The sequence below is a fragment of the Phaethon aethereus genome (assembly GCF_964289735.1).
Source record: "Phaethon aethereus genome assembly, chromosome: 1".
NCBI lineage: Eukaryota > Metazoa > Chordata > Aves > Phaethontiformes > Phaethontidae > Phaethon > Phaethon aethereus.
Window position 1 is genome coordinate 57,198,628 of NC_138575.1, and position 23,879 is coordinate 57,222,506.

Consider the following 23,879-nt stretch of genomic DNA (forward strand, 5'->3'; position numbering starts at 1 on the left):
GCCCCATTACACTCCTTTGATAAAAATCCCACACCCCCTGCCACACTCACCCCCATCATGGTTTCCCCAGGAGCCGGGGCCTTCCACGGGTCAGTTAGGGATGGGCTGAGACAGCACAGCTCTAGCGCCTGGTTTGACACAGACCCTCCACACTTCTTCCATTTGTATTTCACTGCTCCCCCATGGCCTTTTCTTTCCTCTCCAGTTAAAGGCTCCGTTTGCCTCTTTAGAAGGGATAAGAAGACGACTGTGTTAATTATTCCCAGTCTCTACCCAGGGTTTTCTAGATGGTTAGGTTGCCAACTTTTTTTTTTTTTTTTTCCTCTCTTATGAACCACTGTGCAAAGCAGGAAGTATTTTGGCATCACACGCTCTTGCCTGGAAGCTTGCGGGGAGCATGGCCAAGGCAGCCATTTTGTGTCCAGGGTGGCATCCTGGGCAGTCACCATTTCCCTGTAGGTTCTGACAAGGCACTTGCCCTACAGCCGGCTGGGCCCCACAGCGGCACCGACGGGCAGGGGACTTCCTCTCCTGCAGAAAATTCACAGGAACAGGAGATGTAAAACTGGTTTTCGTCACTGTTGCCATACTGACCTTTCCGATTTCTGTCCTCAACCTTGATGGCGAGTCTGGTGAAAAAGAGGCATGTTACGGTTTTGCCCTAAAACTGGAAATGGCATCCCCAGCCGTAAGTTACTTAATGCATTCTTGTGATGTTCAGCCCTTACGCCAAACTGGCAAGTAGACAGCGGCAAGTGCACAGAAAAACCCCATTGCATGCCTCAAAAACACACCCAAAACACTGTGTACTTGTAACAACCCACGTACAGCCCTCTTCTCCTCCACATCTTGGCTAACCCTGGTATTTTGGTTACCCAGAAAACAATACACAAGCCTTTGGCCTCTGCCTCAAGTTTAATTGACAGGCCTTTAGGGTACAGATTGTAGATCAAATTTACAGTAGGACTGCTAAAAAAATTAAAAATTCAAACTGTGCATCATGTCCTATGCAGTTCTGGGTTCAAAAGCAAGAAACGATGACACTCAAAAGGTGTCTCACTCCTTCAAGAGGCATCATCCCCCCCACCCCGCTTCTCTCCACCTTTTTCCAGTCTTCCTGTCCTGACTCTCAGGGGTTGCAGGATCTAGACCAGGAAACACAGCACCAATGTCCTACGAGAGCAGCCGATTTCCTGGCACATGTGACCTGCACACATCATCTCAGACTGCAGCTTGCCACCTCCAGCCATGGCCAAGAACCCAAACTCCCCCTTTGTGCTCTGGCAGCCTCTTTCCCTGTTGGGAGCTCCTGCTAGGAAAGGTGCCTTCAAAGCCAGGCACACACAGCCCCAGCAGCCACCCTGGTCATGCTCCTCAGCACACCTGCGGTCTTTCTGGAGTCCATTTCCCAGGGTTTAAAATTAAAAGTCTGGGGGAAATTTTCTTGCACATTAGGAAAGCAGAGTTGTGATGTTGCAGGGTGGTCCACCTCAAAAAGGGAAGTCTCTTTTAGTCTTCTGCTTCCCTTTGCCAGTACCTTCCCCAAAGAGTCAGAAGGTGAAGGACAGGCTGCTGTGGGCAGCTGGGGGATACTCCAGGATCACTCTGTGACCTCCTGCTTTATGCTGCTGACAGGAACAGGAAGCTCTGTGGCTCCAAACTCTAATATCGAGGGGTCAATGGTTTCTTCTTTTACCTGCACAGCAATGACTAGCAAGAGACAGAAAGAGAAAAGGAAAAATAAAAATCAACCCATGCTTCCTTGCTCTACCTGCAGCACCCCAGAACCACCTCTGTTCATGCAGATTCTCAAAATGCCCCAGGTTTCCAGCCCACTTGAGGGTCTCTCCCCACAGGCAGGTCTGTCTTCCTGGCACAAATCTATCCGTGGTCACGGCAGCAATCAGGATAGGACTAAACCACGGCAGCATTCAGCTGCCTGCTCCCAAGAACAACTTCTCCTACAGCTGAGGGAGGAAAAGCCAGTGTGGTCCATTCTTTACCTGCCTGGGTCCGCACAAGGGAAATTAAACCTTTGTGAGCAATGGGGACCTTCATGAGGGTCCATCCCCAGCTGCACAAAGCACCTCACCCACCCTCTTCTCCAACACCCACTAGCTTTGGCAGGTGACCCAGATGCTCTTCTGGTCACCACATCTCTTGCTGCTCAGCACAATGGGCTGTGTTCACATGCAGTGACAGCCCTTATGGGGACTGGGATGCGACAGCACACTTCTGACATGTCTGTCTTGACTATCCTCCCTAACTGACCTCACACCACCAGACTCCTCAGTAGGGCAGCCAAGGCTTCAGCAGGCATCAGCAGTATCAACATATCCAGCTGTATCGGTATCACCAAACCTCCTCAGGAGGCAAAACTTCCCAGGGAAAGCTGGCAAAGGCTTTCTTCTACTCTGTCTCTGGAGGAGTGGGGAAGGACATTTGCCATGTACTGGCTTTCCCTGCCTCGGGGCACCCGTGACTTAATGACCAAGAGGCAGCACAGGCGTCAGGAGGGCTGGTGGCACACAGGGCATACGCACGAGAGTTGCATGTGGCTGCTGGGTAGAGTAGCTCACTCCCTTACTCTCATCAGGTGCTGGCTCTGGCAAAGCCTTGCTGGCAGCTTTTGCTTCTCGTTTCGTCTTCGGGGCGGATGGCTTCTTGACAGTCTGCTTGATGTTGCGGGTTTTGGCAGGTAACTTTTTTCCTTAACACAAGAGATAACAGAGCATGGGGAAAAGCGTGTTTCTTTTCTCCTGGAAAGCAACCCTGCTCCACTGAGAAACCACAGGCCAGGGACCAGCACAATTGACCAACAAGCTACATGGTCATTAGGTGCCAACTGGTTACTCGACAGAAATGGTCTACTGGAGAAACACTCTACAGTCATTATCTCAAAATATGCTCCTCCGTGTTCTCCTTCATTAAAGGCAAGGCACTTCAGCACATGCTTAACTTCCGAGGAGCAGGTGCTGTTGGAATCAGTCTAGAGTCAGCTTTGCTTACCTGTCTGGGTCTAGTCCTAGGCAATGGGCACAGTGGCTCCAAGGCATGGACTCTGTAGTATTAATATTTTCATTTTTAGCTGACATTTTTATTTAGGTTGAACGTCTTTAGATTCTTTAGATGGCCTTTCCTCTCCACCCCCCACGAAGGAATTTCTTGCCTTTCTACACATGATTTGCCACAGCTACTGCAACAATGACGACAACAACACCACGATGAAACAGTAACATGGTCCAGCCCCACTATTGGCCTCTTCAGCCATCTTAAGGCCTTCTTTCCCTCAGCACAAAGCAGGCAGGGTTGCTCTCCAGCTACCCTCCAGCTGCAGCGAACAAACTCCTTCCGACCATGGACACAGTGGGGAAAGCAGCACAACCTCACGCCTGGAAGCAAGCACCATCTATACCTCAGCCAACAGAAAACAGAGTGCAAAACAGATCCTTCCCACACACACAGCTCTCTGCTCTCTTAGGCAATGGGGGCAGTTAAGAAGGATGAAGCTGTGTTGTCAAACCCACAGCTGACTGAGGGCATCCTCAGCAAGACAAGGCCTCTCTCTCCTGCTCTGATGGGCCATGGACAGAGTTCCTCTAACTGGGCCCAGCCTGCGAGCGAGCGGGAGGGCACTAATCAAACATCACTCACTCTTCTTTCCATAGGGTTTCTTCTTCTTCCTGGGCACCTCCTTGGCCTTCACTGGAGTTGTGGGCTCTGTCATGGAGACGAGAGGGAAACGAAAGCCAAGTCCCATAACCAGTAGGTAACTGGGATGAAGTGACATAAGCGAGAAACAAGATATACCCGTCCCCCCGAGCCAACGCCCTCTTCCCGAGACAACCAGCTGAGAGGAAAGCAAGGCTCTAGCGCAGTTGCAGTCTGTGCTTCCAGGCGAGGGCCCAGGGTGGCAGGCTGGGGCAGCATAAGGGAGAGAGGCCCAGTAGAGATTTGGCAGGGGCAGTAAAGAAACAAGGTTCATAGCTTGGGACAAGACAGAAAACATCTGCAAAGGTGAGGCAGTGGCCTCCCTGTGACAAGGGAAGGAATAAACTCTTGGGAGGGATGCTCTTACCTTTTACAGGCAGAGTCAGAGAATTGATAAGAAAAGGGAGCAGGGGCTGAGCTCCCCCTGCTACCTGGCTGAGGTTGTAGGTACGCTTAGTAAAAGGGAGCTGTGCAGGGACAGGACCACCTGGAACTCTACCCGACTTCATCAGGAGCAATTCTCTGTTGGTGTGCAGGTCGGGGAACAGAGGGAAAACAGAGCCAACCTCAAATCTCAGTCTGTTTTCTCCCCACCACAGACTCCTCCCTCTGCCAGCTGCTAGAATATGTGGCAGCAGAGGAAGACTTATGGTAGCCAGTGCAAATCAAGGAGGCAATTTTCTCCTCCCTACAAGGCCCAAAAAGGAGGAGCCACTCACAGAGCAGGAGGAAGGAAACCTTTGCCTCTAGCATTACAAACCACAGTCAAATCTTCATTCACCTGGAACAACAGGTGGTTGAAGCTGGTAGCCTGTCAGCTCGCACCACCCCACAGGATAGATGTCTGGAGACTCGCAGTCCACCCACTGGTCATACTCGTTGTCCCAGCCATCAAAATGGATGCTAAGGAGACGGTGGACTACACGCTTCACTGTGGCCACGCAGATGAGCCGGGGCTCCATCAGGTCCACTGCTTCCACCTTCATGCCTGCCTTGAAGCCATGGTTTGGGCAGTCCTGGGTGCAGGAAAAAGTAATGAAAAAAAAGAGAAAATCCAAGGCCATTGCACCCAGTCCAAACCCACACCTGGACACCAGCAGCCTAAAACACCTACATGCTTGCCTCCAGCTTAAAAAAAGCAGATTGAGAACAAGCCCACAGTCGCACAACCGAACCAACTAGTTGCGTAAGAGAAGGGGACACACATGAATAGATCCAAGGCCAGCTGTGTCCTTTGTGAAGCTCAGCCCAGCCTTTAGAAACAAGATCCTGACCTTGGGGGAGGGGGGCAGGGTGGGGAGGAGAGCAGCAGGCAGCAGTTACAGGACACTCAAACCCATTAACCTGAGATACCCCTGGGAAATCAGAAAGATGGGCACAGGCCCAGGTCCTGCAGCAGTTTTGCTGATGCAATGCAGACCCCCTCCATCCAAGTGCCAGCCACATGTCCACAGGCAATAAGTGGTGCAGAACCCACCAGGAACCTGAAGCTCCTGGAAACACTAGAGAATCACAAGACCCCTCAGAGGGACCAAGATATCATTACATCCACAAAGGCATGATACTGCTGGTCCTGACCAGCCAAACAGGGGCTTTACTGAGAGAGCAAACACTTCCGTGCCTTGGGCTCTCCTTAGAAGTGCTGACTGGCAGCAAAGAGCAGCCCAGTAGAGACATTGGATATTGTCTGCCCGACTTCAGGAGGGCTTTTGACACTGTCTCCTATAAGATCCTCATAGAGAAGCTGATGGAAGTATGGGCTGGGTGAGGAGACAGTGAGGGGGACTGAAAACTGGCTGAGTGGCTGGGCCCAGAGGGTGGTGATTAGTGGCATTAAGTCTAGTTGGAGGCCAGTAATTAGCAGTGTACCCCAGGGGTCAATACTGGGTCCAATCCTGTTCAATATCTTCATTAATTATCTAGATGACATGATAGAGTGTCATGTCAAACTCTGCAAGTTTGCAGGATACAAAACTGGGAGGAGAGACTGATATACTAGAGGGTTGTGCTGCCATCCAGAGGGACCTTGACAAGCTGAAGAAATGGTCTGACAGGAACCTCATGCCATTCAACAAAGAGAAATGTAAAGCCCTGCACCCAGGCAAAAACAACCCTGGGCACCAGCACATGCTGGGGACCAAGTGGCTGGAAAGCAGCTTGGCAGAAAATGGCCTGGGGATCCTGGTAGACACCAAGTAGAACATGAGCCAGCAATATGCCCTTGGGACAAAGAAGGCTAATGGTATCCTCAGCTGCATTAGGAGGAAAGTTCCCAGCAGATCATGGGAGGTGATCTTTCCCCCCTACTCCACACTGGTGAGGCCACACCTGGAGTGCTGTGTCCATTTCTGGGGTCCCCAGTACAGGGGACATATGGACATACTGGAGAGGGTCCATCAAAGGGCCATAAAGATGGTGAAGGGACTGGAGCATCTCTCCTATGAGGAAAGGCTGAGGTAGCTGGGACTGTTCAGCCTGGAAAAGAGAAGGCTCAGGAGGATCTTATCAATGTATGCAAATAGCTGAAGGGAGGGTGCAAAGACAGACCCAGGCTCTTCTCAACAGTGCCTCTGGTCCTGTCCCTGGGCAATGGGCACAGACTGAAACACAAGAGGTTCCCTCTGAATATCAGGAAACACTTTTTTTTTTTTTTTACTGTGAGGGTGACCAAGCACTGGCATAGGTTACCCAGGGAGGCTGTGGAGTCTCCATCCTTGGAGATATTCAAAAGCCGTCTGGACATGGTCCTGGGCAACCAGCTCTAGGTGATCCTGTTTGAGCAGGGGGGTTGGACAAGATGACCTCCAGATGACCCTTTCCACTTAACTATTATGTGGCAGCCAGAACTCCTGTGCTCCTCTTTACTGACTGCAAGCATCCCTATACATTTCTTCTTCCTGGCAGCACTCACTGTGTTGAAGAGCCGAGCAGGAACAGGTCTTGATTTAGTCTTTTCCAGGTAACTTTCCCAGTTGAAGGTCTGTGCATCTTGCCCTGCAGCAGGAAGGAATGGTCAGCAGGAAAAAGGCAGTCACTGGGCAGAGCAGCTGAACGAAAAGGCTGAACAAGCAGGAAAGCAGCATAGCAACTGGTTGCAAAGCAGTTTCATTAATCAGCATATACAGTCTGATCTTGGATGCAAATCTAGGGGAGATTCCATTGCAGTCCAGCACCCCCCTCCAGTGGGCAAATACAGAAAAGTGCAAGCTGCAACTCTGAACACCTGTGTTAGCCACGTATCCAGACCACAGAGAAAGGTGAGAAGCAGCAGGCAGGAAGAAGCACGTACAAAACACACTACTAAGACCAGTCTTTCTCCCACCAGCAGGAGCATCAAAGGAAGACAGAATAGCACTGCACAAAAGTGCTGAAACACAGAAGTTCAGAGCAGGCCTTTTTGGGTATGGTCAGATGAGGCAGTAAAAACACTCCTAGGGTGATTGCCTCTCAAGATTTTGCAGAAATATTGGTCTCAGATTTATTCATACAAGTAGACTAGAGGTGACTCCTGCCACTTTTAGGTACTAAGCCATGCAGCAATGGCTCTACTTATCCCTTCCCACTCTTCTTGTCCTTTAAACTTTTGATTCTGTTTAGTTTGGGGATCCTACACCTCTCCCACTGATCTGCCAGGAGTTAACCACCATGCCATTAATGCCCTCTGGAGATGTTACTTCCTCCCATAAAGTACCAAGACTTGCTATATGGGCAGAGCTCAAATGGACTGGCTTTCTGAACCAGCCCTATTTCCATGAAAAACAGGCATATTGGGACCTTGTGGTTTTGATTCATCTGAACCTGACACCTCTCAGAACAGCACAGCCCAGCAGATTCTGCCTGCAGATTTGTACCACAGGGCAAAGTCTCACCTTTTGGAGGAGTCAGATCAATGCTGTTCTTCTGACAGAAGTTGACAGGGAAGATGGCATGTGAGGAGGCATGATAGCAGAACCAGTCAGAGCCATCAGCAGATGTGGCTCCATCAATGCTGATCATGAGATACCCATCCAAGAGGACCTGAGATGAGAGTGAAGGGCGTGACTGTAGAGCTTTGCTTGCTCTAAAGCCTCTCCTTTCAAAAAGGATGCTCCCAAGAGTCCCCACAGATGGATCACAATTGCCACTGGGTAGTAAAATGCAACGTTATATGCTCCAGGGCATACTGTAGCTTCTCCTGATACATTAGTCAACACAAGCTAACCCCCAAAGCAGCAATTTCTGCAGGACTGGGACCAACACTAATAGCCTTGTGAAAAGGATTAATCCATAAACGAGCAGAAGCTCTGTTCTCCCTCAGAAACAGACATTATTGGCAGCCCAGAGACCCTCTACACCAGCCAGGTCATGAATTTGTTACTGGGCAGAAGGGAAGGGCACCATCTTCAGACTTGCCACTTCCTGAACAGCAAGAAGACTTGTCCCATCCTGTCACTCACTGGTAATTGGTGCCTACCAAATGTGATAAGCACGTCTGCCCCAATCTCTTCACATTTCCAGGCAATGGCTGAAGGAAATGTTCTACAGCTTTCCTAGCATTCCCCTGCTAAACCCCAAGTGTCAAAGTCCTCTGGTTGGGTTCTATGAGGGCAAACAGCTTCTGGAAGGACCAAGAAGCCCAAATTGATGCTATGCTTTAGGACATGCAACATACCTCGCTTAGGAAACCTAACCAAGCAATTTACTTCCCAACACTAACACAGGAGTAGAGCTCACTACCACCTCATCAAGAGAGATTGCAGGAGACATGTCCATCCTCAACTTCCTACACCAGTGAGTGCTGCCCATACAGATACACCCCATTCCCCACACAGAGGTCACCCCACAACTCTTCCCCTCTCCTTTCTCTCCTCAAGGCAGCACTACAGAGGCCTCTGTGCACTCCAAGAACTGGAAAACAAATCTTCCCTACTGCATGCCCAAGGGTGAAGGAAGGGTGGTTGCCAGTCATGCACACTGGACAGTTAGCTTGCAGACCAAGCATGCTCATCTTCATGCTGTCCACTTAGGCACATGTGGACAGCTGCTGGTCTCATCAGTTATCTCTGAGATAATGCCCCAATTCCCTCCACACACCAGCTGCCTACCTCCCTTGACAGCCCTCTCCTATCCCTCACTTGAAATCATACCCAGCCTTATTCATTTGCAAAGACCTAAGGAAAGGCTGGAATATCTCAAGTAAACACAGTAGTCCCCCTTCTACCCACAGAACTTACCTTGCAAACAGTGGCCACACAAATGTTGCCCAGATTCAGGGGGTCAATGGCCTCCAGTTTCATGCCTTCCTCAAACCATCCACCTTCAGCATAGACAGCTCGTACCTAAGGGAGACTCTGGTATACCACGATGCTGTAAAGGGACAGTCCCATCCCAACACCAATTGTACCAACTGCAAACAGGATTAGAGCTTCTTTACTTGGCTCAACCCAAGTTGGGAAGGGAAAGAAGAAAAATTGCAAGAAACACAAAAAGGCAGCCAAATCAATGCTGTGTTTGTGTCAGCAATCTCCTGCCAAGGATCTGGTCAGTCAGAGAGCCAGGCACAGCACTCAAGACACTGCTCCACAGCAAAGCAAGCCGCCTTCTCATCTCAGTCCTTACCAGTATGATCCAGCCCCTTGTCTGAACTGGTCTCTCCCATGCAATCACCTTCCCTCTCCAACTCAAAGTTCCAAGCAACTGCTTGCCTTTCAGTTGAGTACTTCAATCTTTCATTGTCTTTTAGTTCTTCCATCTTTCTACTTTGACCTGCCCCTGCCCAACCACAGCCTTGACATCCCAAACACCTTACTGCCTTACAGCTTTAAGAGAGACAAGCAAGCCGCCCTCAACAAACCACACAGCAGCATATAGACCCAAGGAAGGAAGTGGTATCATTGCTTCCTTTGCTGTGGCTAACACAGAAAGGCAGACTTGTCCTACCTTCTTAAACAGATAGGGGACAGCATCACAGTAAATCTTTCGGAAGGTGGGATGGTTTGCCATGTCACTGCGTTTTTCTTCTGTGAGGAATGGAAGAAACAAAAATAGGTAAGAAACCTGCAGCAACTGCAGTAAGAAAACACACTTGCTATCAATTGTCTGGTGAGAGCTTAGCAGCTATAAAAGAGCTAGATTAGAAACCATGAGAAGAGTAATTAAAAAAAAAATGTCAGTCCCTTCCCACCTTCCCATAACGTGGGCTGTGACGCAGGGCTTGCTCAAAAGCAGATAGATGATCTTTCTGAGCGCTACAGATAACACCTCTACATGCAGCTGTAATCACCAGGGAGGGGCAGCAAGAAAGGGAGGTGCAACTGAAAGAATCAGCAGGGCTCGAGTCTTGCTTTTTCTGCCAGTCTAAGCTAATCAATAATTCCTCTCTGTGAAGTCCAGAAAAAACACAACCTGATGGCATCCAATCTTACAGAAGCCAACATGAATTTCCTCAAAAAGACTAGAAACACCTGTGATATTGCAGACTCTGTATTCTCACACTGTTGGGGACAGATTACCTGCTTCAGGTAAGAAATGCTACAGTCCCCCTGTCCCCAACGTGTGGCAGCAGATCACTTGGCTTTTATCTATCTGGGGGAAAAGCAGCAGACACACAACTGCATAGACCTTATCTGTCAGGTCCTAAGGCAGCTGCCTGGCTCCCAGCATGTCAAGACTGGTGTCAACAGCAGGGCCCAGGCATCTCATAGCAAATCAGAAGATGCTTGTGGTGACCTGATACCTACCTGTCTTCTTCATGCTGTGGCCCACTCTCCGTGACCAGCCCACAGGATGGATAAGGGGACTCCACATGTGGCACCAGAAGTCATCATCACTGTCGCCATCCTCATAGAGGAGTCTCAGTCTGCCCCCAATCACTGTGTCCACCACTGCCATGCGTGTCCGGGACACATGGTTCTTGTCCACCACCTCCACCCGCATGCCCTGCCGGAACGGGTACTTCATGCTCTCCGCCATCTGGCAACCAACAGAGGAGGTGAGATCAATCACACTTGGTGTTTTCCTTCTCCAAAACTTCAGAGAACAGCTTTCCCCACAGACATGCTGGCCAACCCCCTACACTGCCCAAAGCTGACTGGGAGACACCTCTGGGAAGGGACACACGGGAGCAGGTTCATCAGGGAGATGAACATGACAGCATGGTTGGACACACCCCCCCCAAGTCTCCCCTGTCCTGTGGCCCTGTAACAGTCACCCCCACCCTTGCCCAGCAGCCGTGCTCAGCCAGCACCTTGTGTGAATGTTCTGAGCATGAGAAACAGATGTTACTTCTCTTCAGCACGAACTGAGTGAGGAATTGCGTGCCTTTTTCAGTCATGAAAGAGAGCATAAGGGTTTCAAGGCTGGAAATAGTTAAAGGTGTAGCTTCCCAAAGGGCAACAGGATTTTCAGTTGATTTTAAAAGAGGTCAGGCCCTTTTTACTCTGATCAGACATTGAAACAACATGATGATCTGTCAGAGTTACTCTGCAGACTGGCCCAAATGCACAGGCACACGAAAAGAACCACTGGCTGCTTTCTGATGTTTTGGTTTTTTTTTTTTTTTTTTTTTTTTTTTTTTTTTTGAGACTTTCAGTTTGCTGATACAGCCTAGCCCTACTCATCCACACCTGACACGTTGGCACTGGAGATCCCAGAATGCTGTGCAGCAACTAAGAGCCACGGTTCAAAACAGACTCCAAACCAGCCTACACCTGAATCCAGAAGAACTTTTAAGGGAAGATCTTCCCCTTCCACCTCCTGTTCATTAGGTGGGAGTGGAGAAAGATACTAACATCTGTCTCCCTCTACCACTTCCCTTCCATGTCACAAACACTCAGCTACAAGCTGTGTCCCAGGAACAAGCACCTATGAACATCCTCTCAACTTTCTAAGAAGCAACAAGGGAAACACCAACTAAATCAAGGTCTCCAGCTCTGTGTCACCAATTACCTCACACACAGGAAAACCTATCATCTGCCTTCCTGCCCGCCGTCTCTGGCACTGTCTTGCTTATCTGTGGTTTACAAAGTTGCCAGTGACAAAAGAGTCTCTTCTCCCCAACAAGGTGTAACCTCAGTGCAGGCTGCACAAAACAACCACAAGAGCTATAAAGCTGGCAAGGCCATGGCACAGCTTCTCCCATGCACTTTGAGGAAGCCTGGGCCCCTTCTCACTTCCCACACACTGCTGTGCTACCAACACTGAAGGCAAAGGTTTTTCAATCTCAGGGCCATTCCCCAGCACTGAAACAGGGCAGTGGAAGGCCAGGTTGGAGCTGCACTGGCCTCTTTCTTCAGCAAAAAAGCACTCATCCCCAGTATATTCCAGCTGAGGTTGACCTGACAACAGCTTTTAAAGCCCATCTATGACCCAAAGGAGAAACAGTTGTGCTGACAGGGCATAGGAGCTGTGCCATTACCTACAGCATCATGACTTTTCTCACTGCCCCCATCTTGCCCAGGTTTCAAGGGGACACACAGAGGAGTTACACAGATCAGAACCAGAAGAGACGTGTTGCACACACATCTCTTCACTTCGGCTTCATTTCCACACATAAAATGACAGCCTCTCACATTTACCTTGATGTGGAAATCCACTGGGATGGTCCTGGCTCCCACCAGCTTTTTCATGAGGTAACTTCTCCAGTCAGTGTACTTAGCATGGATAGCTGCATACACATAGGGAAAAAAGCACATCTTTATGAGCAAAGGAATTACACCACACTACACCTTTCTTCCTCCCCAACTATTTGCACCAAAAGACCTTCTTCACATTCAGATCCTGTACCTGCTTGCAGGCAGACCCTGTTCTGCAAACTCACTCTCACAACTGTCTGCAAGGGGTCACCATTACAGAATGGAGTGGGCCAAGCAGACATCCAGCTCCACTAATCTAGCTGTGGAAGTGGCATTAGAGCAAAAACATGGGAGCCATACCAAGCAAACCTCAGATTGCCAGAATTCTGCTAAATTGGCACCCCTCTCCTAACTGCTAGCTGAGCAGGGACTATCCAGGAACCAAGAAAGTTCCCCCCAAGGTTAAGCCTAGCCACTGTGTGGGTCACAAGGAGGAAGAGTCACCTGCATTAGCTTCTGTCCATAGGTCTGACACCAGCTCTGCATCCAGCACACCCAGGGTCAACCACAGGGAGGTGCAGAGGAAGCAGTCCAAGCAGTCTCCAGCTTCCCAAGGAACTAACTGTTCCTTGTAACTCAGAGCACAAATGGAGCTGTGGTCCCACATACAGTGGGAACACTTGTCCCACTGTGCTAAGTACAAACCAAGGCTCCTCCATGCCCAGGCACGTGCTGGCCCCTCTTGCCCCACACTTACTTTGTGGTGGTACCAGGATTTTGCTGTTGATGGCACACCAGCCAATGGGGTGAATATCCACTGTGCCCAAATTGCACCAGAAGTCATGGCCAGCATCATTCTCAAAGCCCTCATATCGCAGAAGGGCCCTGTACCCTGCCAGGACAGAGCAGACAACCAGAGAAAGGCATTAGAAGCCAAGAATTTCTCCTCTCCCTGTTGGGCACCAGCTTAGTCCTTTCAGCATGGCCTTCAGAGCTCTGCATAGGTTATCAGAGCTTCTCCAGCCATTCTGGAGGCAGAACCACCCTCACAAAGAGGCCAGCAAGCAGAAGAACCACCAGATGCTGGCTTCCTCCCACCCCCACACCATGGTATTTTCTGTTCCAAAATCTCTCAGCAGTTGCAGAGCCCCAAGGAGACGATGTTTTGCTTGACCAGCTATACTGGGCTCTCTAAAGCTTCCCTCAGAGGTTAGCCATCCCCAGCTGTCAGGAATTACATTGGAGACGTACCTACAGTCTGGATGACAGACGCAATCCAGTACACACGGCTGGGGAGCACGGCATCACTGTTCAGCACTTCCACTTTCATACCTTTCACCACATCATCCCACTGATCAAAGAGGGGCACCTGAAGGATTGAGGCAGCCATGTTGGGAGTTAGAGCAGGGCTCAGGCCCTCATTCTAGCTTTCAAAGATCAAAGAGGGGCACCTGAAGGATTGAGGCAGCCATGTTGGGAGTTAGAGCAGGGCTCAGGCCCTCATTCTAGCTTTCAAAGATCAAAGAGGGGCACCTGAAGGATTGAGGCAGCCATGTTGGGAGTTAGAGCAGGGCTCAGGCCCTCATTCTAGCTTTCAAAGATATGTTTTAGGCAGCTACACTTTCACCTTAGGCCCAGGTTTGCATGCCTTATCTTTCCTATATGGGCCAACAGCTTGAAATGCAACCAAACTGTCCCAACATCTCACTGGGGTGTTCACAGAGGATTCCAAAAGGCAGAACACTGTATAGAAACTCTTAAATTATTTCACTGCTAGCTGTCCTATTATCCCAAAGTAGTTGCTGCCATTCCTCTATGGTATCAAAATCCCTAACCATCAAACTGTCATGTCTTCCTGACCTACCCTCAAGAAAAATAAAATTTTGTTAGTATTATCAGATCACAACTCAAAAGGAACAGAAGAAGTGAGTCTTAATACACAGAGAGGCTGGAGCTGCTCTAATACCCAAGAACTGCTATTCTTCCACATATCTGCCTTGGCTACTTGGGCCACAAGGATTGCAAATCAGTACGACAGGAACTAGACATGCTGGAGGGGCAGCTATTGCCAGGCCCACATAAGCTGAGTTCCTCCCTGCACATCATCCCGGACTATGCTCATCCACACAAACTGCAAAGGCAACTGGGAACATCCCACTATCCCCCCCAGACAGAACGAATTCTGTCCCCAACCAGCACTGGGCCATTACCACTGGCAGTGCTTCTACCAAGTCGCTCTCTGTTTCCTCCCCCAAAACTCCTGGTCCCTCTGTGGGACTCCCATTCTTATCTGTAAGAAGCCCCAACTTCTTTCCGTACATCAGCTGGGGCTCAATAACCAGCTTCCCAGGTCTCTCCCCACCACTTGTCACAGGGCTATAGGACAGCCCCATGCATATGACATGTCCCATACACACTCTGAGGCACAGCAAAGAACTCACATGTTTGAAGCAACTGACAGGAGCTGCTTTGAAGCCGTGCTCCTGCAGATACTTTCCCCAGTCAAAGCCCAGGACGAGTGCTATAAGCAGACATGAGAGAAGAAAATCAGGTGAGATTATAGAAAAGGCACAGAGTGCTCAGTTACCTCTGGACTACAGCTTACAGCCACATTGTTACCTGCTCTCGGACAGAGCCCTCTGCTGCAGCACAGAGGGATTCTGTGTTCCAGTGTATTTTCCCTGGTGGGGAACTAGATCCTATGAGTGTGTGGGGACCAGCCCCCACAAGGGCACAATATATTATTAATCAATCCTTTCTGTCACTTGCTTTTGAGGAAGGGGTGGTAGGAGTGGCAAAAAAAAAAAAAGGGGTCAAATCCAGCCCAGGAATGAAGCACTCTGGGGAAAAAGTGGAGACTGCATCCTGTCAGTGCTAAACCGCTTAGCAGCTTTGCCTCTCAGCAGCAACACTGCAGGGTCATATCAGCAGTGGTGCTAGGAAAAATCAGAGTGAAGCGCTGGGATATTAATCCCACAGTCGCTCCTGATCCAAGGCTACAGCTCTGCTCCAGCAGCAGTCTGCTCAGGGCTCAATTTCTGCCGCTACCCCCTGGGTATCACTTTTGCCCTAACGCAGCAGCTGGCTACTCTTTCAGCTGCAGCAACTGGTTATTCCTCAAGTTGATCAGTGAGTGACTCAGGTTAAATATACTCCACAGGCAATTGGGCAGCAAACAGCTGGGCACACCAGGACACCTTTAAGTCAACTTTGCCCCCAGAAGTCAGCACCTCATGGGACTGTGACTACAGAGCTTACGCTCCAGGCCAAGTTGCACCAGGAGCGAGGATGGGGCTGCGATAGTGGATGGGCAGGAACCCACCACGGCTCTGTTAGCACCAGCAGGGAGAGAGACATGCCCTGTGTCCTGCCAGCCTGTGTTGGAGCGATCCATACACATTGGTACACTGCCTTGTACTAAAACAGAGAGGAGAAAGACTGTAGAGTTTACAGCCCTCCAGGTGTCCCCATTTCTGTGGCTCCAGAGGCTGTACCTCCTCATGCCTCCAACACTCACCATCCTGGCCTGTCAGTGTCCCATCTGCCAGCTGTCCTGTGCCCTGCGAATGTAGGAAGGCTCCAATCTTGGCTGACCAGGCTGCCTTGTGCAGGACTTTAGCTTTCTTTGTTGGTGGCTTCCCCTACAAAAGAAGGAATATTAGGAACACTGGTAGCACAGGAGAGGAAGTCAGTCCCTGCAACCGGCCAGCAGGGCATGCGTCTCTTCCTTGGGGTGATTTTCAGGTTACAACAGTGTCGTGGTTTAGCCCCAGCCAGCAACTACGCACCACGCAGCCGCTCGCTCACTCCCCCACGGTGGCACAGGGGAGAGAATTGGAAGAGTAAAAGTGAGGAAACTCATGGTTTGAGATAAAGACAGTTTAATAAGTAAAGCAAAAGCCGTGCATGCAAGCAAAGCAAAACAAGGAATTTGTTCACCACTCCCCATGGGCAGGCAGGTGTTCAGCCATCTCCAGGGAAACAGGGCTCTGTCACGTGTAATGGTTTCTTGGGAAGACAGACGCCATAACTCCGAACGTCCCTCCACCCCTTCCTTCTTCTTTGTCCCAGCTTTATATACTGAGCATGACATTATATGGTATGGAATATCTCTTTGGCCAGCCTGGGTCAGCTGTCCCAGCTGTGTCCCCTCCCAGCTTCCCGTGCACCCCCAGCCTGCTCGCTGCAGGCCAGCATGAGAAGCTGGACTGTCCTTGACTACTTAGCAACAACTCAAAACATCAGCACCTTATCAACATTTTCTCATCCCAAATCCAAAACATAGCCTCATGCTAGCTTCTATGAAGAAAATTAACTCTACCCTAGCTGAAACCAGGACAAACAGTTTTTACTAATGCTCACAGGAACAAGAAGAAACAGCAGGGAAAATATCAATGTGTCCTTCCTCAGCTTCTAGGGAGCATCACCTTTCAGCTGGCACATGATCTCTGGGGACTTCAGGCAGGAAGAACAAGCCACCAATAATGGCAGTCTGATCTTTAACTAGAGAGCAACCACCCAGCCCTGCTTACAGGCACATCTTGTTCCACTCCCAGGGAATAAGGAAGAGTTTTAACTCACCTGCAGTCTGGCCAGGATGCTGGCCTTCTTGGAGTTTGAGGAGTAGCTTCTGGAGCAGGAGACACTGCAGAAACGTTTGGTCTTGGAGAAGAAAGCCTCCCTGGTGCCCACGATCCCACACATCTCGCACACAGCTGAGAGATGGAAGGCAAAAAAAGGTGAGCAGTTGGCAGGGTCGATGAACTTACAAGGACAGAGCTGAGCCCAGGTAACCCTCATCATACGCAGCTCCCCCACATAGCCCAGAAAATGCAGTCTCAATCCAGTGCTGCTATCAAAGCATACTCAAGGTGCGGTCATACACCCTTCGGATCTCCCAGGCTTTGTTCTTTCCATCATGCATCTATACTTTAGGTAGAAGAAGCAGTGCACTACCTGGCTCGGAGCCACTGTCCTCTGTGAGGCGGCCTGTGGACGGCTGGTGCACAGGAGAGGTTGGAAGCTCTCCAGCTTCCCGGTCTGCCACCTCATCGTCACTAGACTCATCCAGACAGGAGCTGCTGTCGCTGCCCATGCTGCTATTGTAGCCACGGAAGCTGTCATAACCCCCAAAGATGTCCAATTCATCATCCTCCTCATCGTCATCACCTTCCTCCTCCATCCGCTCCAAAGACGAAGTCTTGTGGCAGAAAGTAGACACCAACTGAAAAAAGAGCCAGTCTGCTTTAAAACAGAGATTTTTATACCACACCCCACACCAAGCCTGCCTTCACTGCTGGGGCCTCCTGGACTGGGGAGAGGCCCCAGGGTGAGCAAAGAATCAACTTAAAAATCCCAAAGGCAGGAATCTGAATTCCTAGCAGGGAAGCTATTCCCCCTGCAGCAGGGCCCTTTGCAGGCATTTCACAGGCTGCATTCTGCTTCCTAAGGGCAAACAAACAGCCACGGAGCTGCAGTTACAAAGAAAAAAGTTTGAGGAACATGGAAAGAATACAGGAAACTACACTGCCATGCTGACAGAGACAGAGAAGACTGTGTCATTCCAGGCATCATCTCTCCCAACAACTACACAGCCCTGCAAACACCATCAACATTAAAGTCACTGCCAACTTCCAGCACAGAGCACAAAGCTGCACACTTTGGCCACCATAGCTCACAAGACCAGTACAGCCTGGACGTCAGCAGGACAAACTTGACTCTGGAGAAAGTTCACTGGCTTTGGAAACTGCATAGTCCATAGCTGACCTCAGTTCAGAAGCTGCATCAGCAGGATGACAGAACATTTGTAAGAGTTTTTCCCCTACAACCAGATGTCTCCATAACTAAACATCTTCACTAGCTCTTCATACTTGCTATTACAGCAAGAGAGCAGAGAGGCAGTAATTGAAGGAAGAGCATGGAAACCCAGCGATTGTTTCTCAGACTAGGAGAATCTTGAACCAAGGCTCCAAATAAGCACAAAAGCTGGGAAAAGGTGTTAGCAGCTCATGAAAGAGCAGCAAGAAATCAGCACAGGGAGTGATGGAACAGAAAGGTAGAACAGCCAGGTGAGGTAATAGGTTATGACTATTAATCCAAATGAACAACAACAAAAGATCAGCAGCAAGTCCATCACTTTTCAGTGATAAATTCCCTCTGATCCCTGGCTACTGGGTATTATTATAGACACATGAAGAGGAAGATCAGACTTCACTCACTGCTGTCCTCTCACATCCTCCCTGGTTTTCACACAAAACAGACCCAAGGTACCCAGGTTGTTCCCTGAAGACAGAGTTGATCTCCTGCAGGTCCACATCCTCAGACAGCATTCCTGACGTCTGAAAGGCCTGATCTCGTTCAAAAAAACCCACATTCACCTCTTTCGTTCCCCTTTCTGGGGGTGCACCTTCCTTCAGCTCACAAGAAGTGAGCAACTTTGGATCGTTACTTTTCCACCAAACGCGAACGAAACTTGCGGACATGTTACAAGTTCCCAGGGCTGACGAGCGGGGACAGCACCACCCGCAGCTTGCTCGGAGCGGCGAGGCGGGCACCGAGGCCCATCCCGCCCGGGTCAGACCCATCATCCCCTCTAGCACCAGCCCGGCACCCGGCAGCGCGGGGGCGGGGAGGACGGCCACGCCGGCAACCACAACAACACGACGGCCCGGCGCTCCTCGCCCCCTCCCGGCCACGGGCAGCCGTTACCCCAGTACCACACTGCAGCCGTTATGCCGCTAACATAGCCCAGGCCTCGCGCCCTCCCTCAAGGCGCCGGGAGGCCCAGCCCGGTGACCCAAGGCTTTCCCCAGTACCCTGCGGGCAGCTCCGCGGCTGTAGGATCGGACGGCCTCCCTCCGGCTCGGTTCCGGCCCTGGAGGAGCCCTCGGCCCAGCCCGTCGCCACTCACCTCCCCCTGCTCCTCCTGCTGCTGCTGCTGCTGCTCCTGCTGCTGCTCCATAGCTCCCAGGACGCTGCTAGCCCGCCTCACGCGCTGGGAGCACGTCCCCCCGCGCTCAGCAGCGCACCTGATTGGCGAGAGTCGGGAAAAGAAAGCCAATCAGCGAAGAGTTTGTTCTCGCGAGGCTCCCCGCGGGGCACGGCGGGAGCTGTAGTTCTTTGGAGAGACCTGCCCCAGCTCCGGGCTCCCCGGGCATGGCGCCAGGGAGCGCTGGCTTGCCGACCCCAACCCTTCTCGTAGTTCTGCGTTAGCTCTAGCAGTCCCACAAGCGGCCTTTAGCGCCGCTGGTACCTAATGTCACGCTCGCAACGCCTTTGTCCCTGCCCCGCACCGCTGACGTACTCAGCGTGTCATCCGTCAGTGGATGCCGGCAGGCGCCGTCAGGCGAGCAGAGGACAGAGAGCTCACTCGTTCACTCCCACCCGCCGTGTGCAAGAATCGCGTGGTAAATAACCCACACGAGTTAATGCTGCTGCTCCCCATGTCCCCACATGATTCCTCTCAGGGATTTCATCCAGGCATAGGTATTTTATTTGGCAAAGAAAGTATTACCTATGCAAAAGAGTCCTTGAAGTGCTCACTGTGCTATGCAGCTGGTTTTAAAATTTTTACACATTTATAGCATAGCTTCTTCATAGTACAAATGCTTCCCTCCCTTTGGGCTTTTTTTTTTTCCCCATGGAAAAGCAGTATGGTCTTAGTCATAGTGGTAGAAACATGCCTCACCCCAGCTTGCTGTCAAGAACAGCCAAGAAGCAAGCATTGCTCTGTATGCCTCTGGCATTGATTCTCTTTTATACAAAAGGTACGTCCCCTGGAGTTAGTTCTATTTCCCGTTTTACCCCTTTTATTTTGTTACCACCTTCATTGTGTTGACATTGTAAAAAGAAAAAAAAAAAGCCTGTACTGAATGTTTCTACTCTGTACTCACTCTTTGTAGTGAGTAGCTAAACAAATAGCATGTGAAGCACACGCACAGTTCCTCTCTCGTGCAAGTAATATGGCCTTAGTTGCAGGCAAAAGTAAGGTGGCACAGAAAACATTCATTCCAAAGTTACAGCTACACATGGATTGCTCTTCCAGACGATGCAAAGGACGTAATGTGAGGCTACAGCCTGTCGCTCTAAACATTCACACTAGCAGTATGAACCGCACTGAGATTCCCGGGTAGCGACTGGGGTGACATCCTAATTCCAGAGGGACAGTGGCTTGGGAAGCCTACGGCGTGTGACTTGACTTGATCAGCAGATTTTCATAGTGTCAGGGATCCTCCAGGTTCAGGTTTTCCAAACAATCCTCCAGCACTGTTAAGAAACAGAAAATTGCTTTTAAAGAATTTAAATAATGTAGTTGATAACGAAATAGATTATAAAGGCTGCTATTCCCTTGCAAATACTGCCAGACAGTGCACTGCATGGCAGACAACAAAGCTGTTTCCAGAAAAGACACAGATATGAAATTAAATGTTCACTGAAACTTTCTACTGCAATAATCTTTCATGTAACACTTCATGAGCTACTGCTGGTGTGCATCCTTCCCGGAGTTGAACAAGCAGCCCTGCTCCTTTAGGTCACAGACAGGCCGGCTCAAGGCTTCTCGAGAGCTTAAGCAAAAATGAGTTCTGTCTTGACACAGAACAGGTTTAAAGGCAGTTCCCATCCCATGGCTGTTCATTTGTCGTTGCTGTTCTTAATAAACCTCTTAAATAAATAATAGTATTTAAATAATTTCATTTAATTTGAATAAAATTCAAATTGATTAAGGAATATTTATAGTCTCTTTAATAATAAAAACTTAGTTATGTAACATAAATTGCAGTATCTTTGTAAAGCCAGCTCCTGTCTTTAGGGATATAACAGTACTGACAGTCTCAAGAAAGTAAAACCCAAAACTTAGATTAGACTTCACTTTTCCTATCTCCTTCCCTACTGCTGCTCTGGGCCTGGTCTCTGTTTTGATGCTATCTGAAATAAAAATTTTAGAAAGATGATTCTAAAAAGGCTGCTGTCAGGTGAAAGCACAGAAGGAATCCAGAATGCAATGGGGGGATTATTCCTGCAGGGCAGACGCCAGGCTGCTTGCTCAGAGCTGGATACTGGTGCGCAGCTCCAAGTTGTGCAGCTGGAGAAGCTTTTTGCACTTCAGCACCAGCTCTGTCCCTCATCACCACAACTTCCTTTAGGAGCATTGGCACGCTGGCTCCTTGTGCTTGTCTACTGGGACTGTCCCCTCACCCGCGCTCTGGGGTGGGGAGCTCATGCTCCAGGTCCCCAGGCTTCACAAATGAATCCGCTGCTCCTCCAGAGCCTCCTCTTTTAGTTTTCTACTCTGTCATTTCAAAGAGCTCACAAGAATCCTGGCAGTCCATGGGCCTAGTTCCACTTCCAGCACCAAGTGGCAGCCACTCTGGTTACAGGGCCAGCTTCCACATTCCTGAGTGCAGTGGGAAGTGGCACACAGCTTTAGTAATGCTTTTTCCACTCACTTCCTATGCTCACTCCGGAAGAAAACAATAAACACAGCAAGGGTTTCATTTCTATCATCAGCCCTGGAGAAGGCAGCCAATTTGAAGAAAAAATATGTATAGACTTGTAACCCTTGGTCATACATTCATGAGAGTATCATTTGAAAAAGGAAAGTAAAGTAGAACAGCTCAGCAAACCAACAAGCAAACAGAAGAAATTAAAAAAAACCCATGTGTGCTTAACCATTCGCAGACTCATTTTACAAAGATAACTGTGAAATGAAAAGAGGGAAATGGTCACTGGCCTGACCATGATGACAATGACAGTACAGGATTCCCCTGCACCTGGTAGTCAGTAACCCAAACATTCTTACTTGGAGACATCCCTGGCTGGGGCTGTCCCATGTTGGGCCTTTGATTCATGGGAGCTTGTGGCATGCCCGGAGCATTTGGGCTCATGTTTTGCTTCTGCAGCCTGGTTCTTTGTTTCTCCTCCAACTCCTTCTGAATCTTATAGATCTTCTCCGCTAGCAAGTGATAGTACTCTGCCTGTTGGGGAGGAATACAAGTCAGGAAAGGAGATGACACCCACGTTCACTAAAGGCAACCAGTCCCAGTGATCCACGCTTGGAAAACAGCCTTCCACACACATATTTCTGCTTGCGTGGGGGTGGCTCTCCCTTTGCAGGGGCTGCTGGGCAGATAGGAGGGCAAAAAGGGGCATTGCTCAGTGCATTGCTGGCAACTACTAGGCCAACGCTGGAAGTTTTTCTTCTCATGTCCAACACTTCTTTGGGAGAAACGCAGTAAGAGGTTTGTGTTGCCTTCAGGGGACCCCAAGAAGTCTCAGGCACAGCACACCCCAACAGGCACCACTTCGACTCCCAGAACAACCAGGCAGAAGCCTGCAGCTGGCTGGGTCCTAGACCCCATCCCAGCAGCCCCTGAACACACACTTCCTCAGCCTGGGACTCTCATGTGTGCTTTCACTCCTCTTCCTCCCCTATCACTACGGGATCAAGCTAGAGACACACACAACTGGATGACAGAGGATGGCATCTCACCCTGCTGTTTGCTGATTCATACATATCCCCTTCCACTTTCCGAGCATAGGCCACCAGATTCTCCATACGCCGATCCTTCAGTGCTGCAGGGTCAGGAGTAGGAAATATGGCTTGGACTCTGAGCAAAAAAATGCACGCAAGTGATTAGGATGTCCCCAGACCAGGACATCAGCATTAACCCCCGTGATCTGAACACAAAGCAGCAAGCAAATCTTCTCACAGACTGTGGCACTGCTACTGCTCTTGGGGGATGCTGCCCCTGTGTTGATGGCCCGAGTATGGCATGGGACAATTCCAATTCCACAGCCCCAAACCTGCAGATCAAGCTCCATCTTTCATGCATCTCCTCTCCCGTCTCATGGACTGTGACAAAACTCACCCCCTGACACGCTGGCTTTGGAAGCCAAGCTTCCTTCTGCCCTCTCCCCAGACCCCCCCCGCCCCGCCCCGAGGCAGCAACTCACCCAACAGGAGATTGTTTTGATATTAGTTACTCACAATTTATGAACAAGGTGCTTTCGGAGATCCTGAGTGACTTTTCCATGTCACTGCTTCTGGCTGCCCCTAACCGGACTAAGCTTCCTGACCCCAGGCCGAGTATCTCGGGGGTCATGGCGGCCTACCCTGCTGCAGTTTGCCGAGGGAAGCACCGGCTGCACAATCCCCATAGGAAAAACATCGGGAAAAAAACCTTCAGAGCGGGGCGGTTTCCCGGCGGCGGAACGGCCCTGCCCGGCCCGGCCCGGCCCGGCCCTGTCCGGGGCAGGGGGGAGGGGGCGCCGCTCCCTCAGGCCCCAACGGCCGAGGAGGGCGCGCGGCACCGCCCAACGGCCAGCACCGCCTCTGAGGCGGGGAGTGTCCCTCAATGTACGCCGTTGTTGTTATTAATGATTATTATTTTTTTATTTTTTAAATACCTCCTGTATTGATTCGGGATCCTCAGGCAGAATCTTACGTCGCAAGTGCAACGCAGTCAGCGTGCTGGTTGTGTTTTCTCAAGCGAAGGCAGATCCTGCACTGCATAAGAACGGGTAACAGCCTACTTAGAGGTAGGAGATTTAAGCCGTTGGTGTTTTCTAGTTCTCTCTCATGGGCTGCAGAACTTACAGAAAACCCTTGTCAGATCA

At 50.1% G+C, this 23,879-nt stretch overlaps 1 protein-coding gene across 1 annotated transcript; it reads right to left on the bottom strand.

Annotated features, from left to right (window-relative positions):
• Positions 1–1,600: 1,600 nt before the first annotated feature.
• Positions 1,601–23,365, bottom strand: L3MBTL2 (L3MBTL histone methyl-lysine binding protein 2; the record flags this gene model as incomplete). Its single annotated transcript, XM_082014451.1, has 19 exons — positions 1,601–1,710; positions 2,588–2,710; positions 3,655–3,720; positions 4,493–4,727; positions 6,623–6,705; positions 7,581–7,728; positions 8,925–9,029; positions 9,631–9,710; positions 10,431–10,662; positions 12,267–12,355; positions 13,021–13,155; positions 13,515–13,632; positions 14,705–14,784; positions 15,781–15,904; positions 16,845–16,978; positions 17,220–17,487; positions 22,019–22,237; positions 22,753–22,870; positions 23,322–23,365. The coding sequence occupies 19 exons, from the start codon at positions 23,363–23,365 to the stop codon at positions 1,601–1,603; spliced, it is 2,511 nt and encodes an 836-aa protein (XP_081870577.1).
• Positions 23,366–23,879: the final 514 nt, after the last annotated feature.